The sequence below is a fragment of the Triticum urartu genome, chromosome 6A, assembly GCF_056163025.1.
Source record: "Triticum urartu cultivar PI428250 chromosome 6A, HENAU_Tu73, whole genome shotgun sequence".
NCBI classification, from domain to species: Eukaryota; Viridiplantae; Streptophyta; class Magnoliopsida; order Poales; family Poaceae; genus Triticum; species Triticum urartu.
The window spans coordinates 528,593,479-528,600,376 of NC_141878.1; the positions used below are offsets into that span (position 1 = coordinate 528,593,479).

At 43.8% G+C, this 6,898-nt stretch overlaps 1 protein-coding gene across 2 annotated transcripts; it reads right to left on the reverse strand.

The window, feature by feature from the left end:
* Nucleotides 1-1,916: 1,916 nt before the first annotated feature.
* Nucleotides 1,917-3,540, reverse strand: LOC125514664 (glycine cleavage system H protein, mitochondrial). 2 transcript variants are annotated; one of them, XM_048680006.1, is made up of 4 exons: nt 3,250-3,539; nt 2,690-2,778; nt 2,445-2,615; nt 1,917-2,333 (listed from the first exon to the last, which is right to left on the reverse strand). In XM_048680006.1, the coding sequence occupies exons 1-4, from the start codon at nt 3,356-3,358 to the stop codon at nt 2,208-2,210; spliced, it is 495 nt and encodes a 164-aa protein (XP_048535963.1). In that variant the 5' UTR covers nt 3,359-3,539; the 3' UTR covers nt 1,917-2,207. The 2 variants fall into 2 exon arrangements, with proteins under 2 accessions (XP_048535963.1, XP_048535962.1); XM_048680005.1 differs by having other exon boundaries at nt 1,917-2,615; nt 3,250-3,540.
* Nucleotides 3,541-6,898: the final 3,358 nt, after the last annotated feature.

A 6,898-nucleotide genomic window follows, 5' to 3' on the forward strand; every position in this document is an offset into this window, starting at 1 on the left:
AAAATAAAAACACATGCCTTTACATAAAAGTGTTTTTTCAAGAATAACTTTCATTCTATTCATCTTCAATCATGGTAGTACAACGAACACCAGAAATAATAATAAATACATCTAGATTCATAGACCACCTGCGACGACTACAAGCACTAAAGCGAGCCGAAGGCACGCCGCTGTCATCACCCCTTTTACATAAGTGTTTTTTCCCCTTGAGAAGGAATGAGGAACATGTTTTCGTCCATATTAATAGCTAGATTTGTCTTCGACGATTTTCACATTTTACATGAAGTGTTGGGGGCACGCTTCTTTGCGTCGTTGGTGTTGTTGAATTTCATAATGAATTTTTTTGTTTGCCCTGTGTGGAAGATGACGAGGTGTGTTTTCTTTTTATAACTATAGGTGATTTCCCTACGCGTTGCTGCGGATTTTAAAAATTAATTTTGGATAAATTTTGTTTTCAGTAATTGTGTGTGAACAAAGAGTATGCATGTAAGCTGGATCATTGAAGATGAAACAATTAAAATGAGATATGCATGTGCTACAAAATAGTTTCAGTGGATGTTGATGTGGCACATTTGATGATGTGGAGAGTTGCATGGTGAGAGAATTAAAGTTAGTGGGGACCAACTATCTAGGTAGATATGGTTTTTGGTGGGCCCTTCTTAACAACGTGATATTGTGTTATCTACTAATCAACTTACACATACATAGATAAGTTTCTTACGTTGTTGGTCGTATGTACTATATTGATGCTGCAATGTCATGTTGGTGATTTTTCCTTGCGGGTGCGTAAGAAACTTGGCATGACATAGGGCTTTTACCTAGGGAGTCTAAACCTAGGTACAACATTGTGTCTCGTATCGTCTCAACCTCAGAGTTCCATTAGCGCGATCCTTGTATCGCCTCCTCCCCATCATTTTTGACTAGGTATACCCCTATATGCACAATGAACACAAATCTGCGAGCAACAACTAGCGCAAACCGTGGGGCGGTACATTGATCTCGTCTGGGTGGGATCATCAAGATCCCTCTCGATTCGACTCAACTTCCTCTCAAGAAGATGGTGTTCATGAATTTTCACGGAACAAGGCCTCAATAATGACCTCAACATCCCCACCATGATCGGTCCCATGCAATTGGGCCTATCCCTAACATGTTTTCTCCTCGTCAAGCATCTTCAACCACCTCAACAACCATAAGACTGGTGTGCTCCCAGAAGTCAAGGTGGGCATGTTCCACTCGTCCCATATATCATTTAGTCCGATCATCACGCGTATTCGATGTGTTGATCAAGAAGTGGCTTGCAGGGAGAGAGCGGTCTAAAGCTCATTCTCCATGGGCCAAGAGGAACAAGAAGAAGGGTGACAAGCGTGAGCTGGAAGGGGTGTTGACTCGCCATCATTGGGGAGAGTCTCTTATGAGGTGTATCTTAACCTAACCGCTAAGGTTGTGGACTCCCTAACCTTTGGTCTCCGATATTTGTAGGATCGAGTAATCGAGTATAGGGACATATGTCTCTTGCACCCAAACTAACCACCACGATGTACTTAAATCTACCGACGCCAACTTGGGCAGAAAAGGCGGGGGGAGGTGCCGCGCGGGGGGGGGGGGGGGGGGGGGGGGGGCGGGGCGTGATTGCAACCGCAACCCTTCTAGAAAAGAGAAAATCAGCTTATCCGTCTCTGCCACACGCATCTGCCCGATGAGACCTTTGTTATTAAATGGCTCAAATTAATCTACACATCCAACAAAAAAACTAGGCATTCTTTTCCATGGCTAAAATAATTTGTGTTTCATCATCTAGGACATCTCCAATGATTGTCAAATTTTTTCACCTAGGATTTTTTTTATGATGTGACAGATGATATGCGGGAAGAGGAGGTAATATGTACGTAAAACAGCAATCTTGGCACAAGCTCTAAGGGTAAAAAAAGGGCAAACTTAGATAAACCATATTAGAGTAGTTACATGATGATCTGTTGGTGGATGATAATGTCTGTTTTTACCAACAAACTAACATACAAACTCTTCCCCATATATCTGATGTCACGGTCACTGAAATGGTATAACAAACTGCTGGACGCCATGTACACCGACAAAAGAAAACTGGAACCGATGAACTGAACGCATGGTGAAGCTGGTTTAATTATTGTAGACAAGAGTAGTCGACATGGTTGCAACAAAAAGGAACAATAATCGAGCAAGGAGCACTAGTGGGCGTCCTCCTCCTCGCAGTGCTTGGTGTACTTGGCCGAGTCCAGCAGGCCCTCCAGCTCCGCCGGGCTGCTCGGCTTCACCTTGATCATCCACCCCTCCTCGTACGGGCTCGAGTTGATCTGCCAGGCCACGGCGCAATCGCAACAACACAGTTCATTAGGATCGCTACACGGACGTGAAAGACTGAAAGGATTGCTAATCGACGGAGGCGAGGTGTTTGCTGTGCGCACCAGGCCGGGGGTCTCGGACAGCTTTGAGTTGACCTCGACGACCTCGCCGGAGATGGGCGAGTTGACGTCGCTGGTGGCCTTCACACTCTCCACGTTGCCGAAGGCTCCGCCCTGGCTCACCTTCGTGCCGGCCTCCGGCAGCTCCACGAACACCACCTCCCCGAGATGGCCCTGCACCCAGCGATTATTATTGACGCAGGATTGACATATGGAAAGCATGCATGTAGGGAGTGCCGTTGGTTCACCTGGGCGTGGTCACTGATGCCAATCGTGGCCACGGAGCCGTCGTTCTTGACCCACTCGTGGGAGGAAGTGTACTTCAAGCCATCAATAACTGCAAACTCACATCAAAACCATTCAAAAAACTTTCTCTAAACAACGAGCTCCCTCGTCGATTTTCATTGAAGAAACTGCCAGTTTTTACAAACTTAAAATGCTCAGACATCAACGGAGAAAAGCCATCCATTCAAACACGACCATAGCTTTACCGGCTCTGCACATCGTGTGCTGCTGAAGCTGAAACTATTTTGCTTGCAGAACAACTATTCCCATCTCTAGAAGAAGTACCCCTCCTTCTATTCTAATTGAAGATTTTTTTCCACCTTTCCTTTTTCGGATAACAACAAAGGACCAGCCCACATAAGATACAGGTAAAAAAACCACAATGTGTTGAGTGCAAAGAGTTGGCCTGCAAAGAATGCACAAGAACATTGCACACTACATGCACTCTCTACCAAAAAAGGAGAAACATCTTGCCGAATCCTACTTGAGACAACTTCAGTTAGCATGAATAGCAAAACTGTACCAGTGGAGAAGTATCTGGAGATCGAATAGGCCGGGGCAGCAGCCCTGGCGCCGCTGCTTGAAATCTTGAGGGCATTGGCAGCTGAGCTCGCCCACAGCCTCAGAGCCATTGTAGCCTAATTTAGGTGTTGCAACCTGAAGCAACAAAGTGAATGTGTGTTCTCTGCCCTCCCTTGTAGGGGATGGTGGCTCGGTGGTAGTAGTGGAAAGAGGCCGTGGGAGGATAGGGAAAGGGAAATTGTTTGGCTCAGGAAGAGGGGGAGGAAATAAGAGGGGTAGGCAGGATAGGATTTCTATGGCTGATGGGTGCTCATAGCCTCATCCTTGCTTTAGAGCAGAGCCATTAAGGGCCCCCCTCAGCTTGGTCCAAATTCGATGGATTAATGTTAAACAAATTTGAGACCTGAAAATTGTCCTATTCGTATGTACTAGGAGTGATTGGACTATAGATCGGTCTATTTCAATCTACCGTGTCCTCCGCGTGGGCAAATTCTCATTAGTCAGCCGTGTCCTCAGTGTACAGCCCTCTAGTAGAGAGAATTTGTATCTGCATTCGAGGAGTGCACGTAAATATATTTTTAATGTGCGAACATTCTTCTTCAAAACATGAACATCTATTCGACATACATGAACATTTATCTTTATATACAAAAATTGTTAAAATATATAAATGAGTTCTAAAAAATACACGAACATTTTTTTCCATATGTATGAACATTTTTTCTTGCAACATGCAACCATTTGTCTCATACAGAAAACATTTAAAAAAAATAGATGAACAGTTTTTAAAAAGACACTGATATACTTATATATGTGGGTTCTTTTTTTTTTGCAACACATGGTCATTTTTTTCTGACCCTTAAATGGGTTTATATAAAAGGTAAAATAAATATATTTTAAAAATTTATAACAAATAAAAAAACAATGCTTGTTAGTGGGTCGCACTGGTTAAAAGAGTTTTAAAATATTACAGAAAACCTAAAGTATGCGCATTTTACATAGTGCGAAAAAGAATGTTCACAAACCTGTCAATAGAAATATTTATCGTGCAACATAAAGCGTCTCTTAGTTGAACAATATCCATTTCCTATATACCCATAAAATGTTTCATGCATCAAGAAGTTTGTGTATTTTTTTTACAAAAAGTTCATGGATTTGAAAAAGTTGTTTGGGCATGTCTAGATATATGTCCAAGCACTTACAAAATTGTTAGCATATTTTCCAAAAAAAGGTAAAACACCAAAAAAGTAAATCAAACATAAATGTAGATAGTTCCCTTTCTCCCTGGAGTGACCCTAAGTTATCAAACTCAGGGGAAGTCATGCCTCAGTAAGATGATTTCCGCAAGACTTTTTTTAGAACAAGAGTAGAACACTACTCAAGCAGGAGAAGGATATTCGCCTAGCATCAGTGGTCGCAGTCTCTCCGGCACCCCTTCGATCCACTTCTGATCTTCACTTCTCCTAGTTTCGGCTGCCAGTTCATGGGCGAGAACATTCCCACTGCGTCTGGTACACGAGATGTTGCATGCTTCAAACGCAGATATGGCATGCTTGATGTCCATGATCGACCCATAATTAGGGGACCGAGTGCGGGCCTGCTCTGTAAGTTCCTTAGTAATTGCTTGGCAGTCCAGTTCCAGCACGGTTGGTCCATTGTACACATTTGCCAGAGCCTGCACGCCTGCCAAAGCTGCCCTTGCTTCTGCCTCTTCTGCACTCCCGCATGCCGGCAACCTTTGGTAGATGGAGACAAGGATATGGCCTTGATAATCACGGGCTACAACAACAGCCACACTCCAACCATTCTTGGCCAAGAATGACGCATCACGATTTATCTTGACAGTACCTCGTACTGGTGGCGTCCACTGCAAGTTCAGTTTAACTAGCGGTGTTGGTTGGATTTCTACCATGTCCTCTGCGTACTTCCCAAATACTGAATCTCTTGCCATACTATTGTGTTTCAGTTCATCTGCACATTTTGTTAGGAATTAAACAGAACCCGAGATGGATTCTTGTCCATTGTGGCAGACATAGTCTTCCTGTAGGTGCCAAGATCTCCACAGCAGTAATAGGATTTTTGCCCGGCATTCTTCCGACTCTAAATCAAGCAGGACCTAGAGCCAGTCCTCACCTGTACATCTGAACTTGATCTCCACCAGCAGTGTCCATTTTTCTCTAAGGGCAAACCTCAACGCCCTGCTTTTAGTACATGCCACCACCTCATGGAATTCATCCTCCTCTCCCTGACCACATATGCTACAGGCAACATCTACCTCTAGAGTTCTTTTCCACTTGTTCTTCTTTGTAGCCAGAGTACTTGTCGCTGCCCTCCAACTAAAGATACGCACCTTGCCGGGGACTTTCTCCTTCCAAATGAAATCCCAGATGCTACGATCATTCGCATCATTGGAGGAACTGGAGGGACAAGGTGTGTGGCTCGCCTTTGCTCCCATAGCTAATCTGTATGCGCTTCTGACAGAGAAAACTCCATTCTTCTCGTAATGCCATGCAATCCGGTCTGTCATGTTTGCCTCTGGGATGGGCAACTTACATATTTCATCAGCATCAAAAGGGAAAAAGATCTGCCTAATAAGCCCCTCGTTCCATTCTTTTCTGTCGGGGAGAATGAGCTGGTTGACCCACTGAATTCTTGATCTCCTAATAAAAGCTGCCGTCATGAGCCCTTCCTTCCTGGGTATCCACTGGTCATGTTGGATTTGAATGCTTTTGCCATCTCCCACTCTCCAAATCAGTCCCTTCTTGAGAAGTTGTAGCCCGAACTCAATAGCTTTCCAGACAGGGGATGCGTCCGATGCAAAAATTGTATCCAGGATGCTCCCGTTCGGGTAGTACTTTGCTTTTAGGACTCTCGCACATAAGTTGTCCGGGTTTTGGATGAGTCTCCATCCCTGTTTTGCAAGCAAAGCTTGGTTAAAGAGATGCATATCTCTGAACCCAATACCACCACCTCTTTTGGGTTTAGTCATTTTCTCCCAGGACATCCAATGCATCTTCCTATGGTCGTCCTCCTCTCCCCGCCAGAACTCTCTAATCATACGTTCGTACTTCTCGCAGAAGCCTTTGGACAGCATGAAAACACTCATGGTAAATACAGGAAGGGCTTGTATCACGGATTTGACATGGACCTCCTTAACCGCGTAGGACATAAACTTTTCTGACCAATCGTTGCATCTCTTCCCAAATCTGTCCATAATTGGCTGAAATTTTTCATCCTTCATTCTTCCCTCAAGACTTTGTTACAAAACAATTCCAGTTCTGACCAAATCACACATATTGAAGTGGGAATAATAATAAATAAATAGGTCAGGATTAGAGGTTCACTTGCAATCATACACGCATGCTTGAGATTCTATCTAGATAATCAACATGGCTTTGGGTCAATTGTTTTGCTGTTTTGGGGGCTTTGAGAATAAGTTGCCCTCTACCCAGTTTATTCTATAAGCCCAACCAAAATCTTCCTTTTGGAAGCCTAATAGTCAAGTCTTAACTACTAGGCTTCTTAAAAAATAAATTTGGTTGGGCTTCTAGAATAACCCGGGTAAGGGGCATCTTATTCTAGAAGCAAGCAAAAGAACCGGCCTTGATAAAAGACGGTTACTTATTTGTTTTCAACGTGTTGTTTGTGGG

Coding starts and splice junctions, on each gene's coding strand:
- LOC125514664 (XM_048680005.1), bottom strand. CDS start 3,358: ATGGCTCTGAGGCTGTGGGCGAGCTCAGCTGCCAATGCCCTCAAGATT. Junction 2,779..3,249: donor CTCCAGATACTTCTCCACTG/GTACAGTTTTGC, acceptor GTGAGTTTGCAG/TTATTGATGGCTTGAAGTAC. Junction 2,616..2,689: donor GCATCAGTGACCACGCCCAG/GTGAACCAACGG, acceptor CGCTGGGTGCAG/GGCCATCTCGGGGAGGTGGT.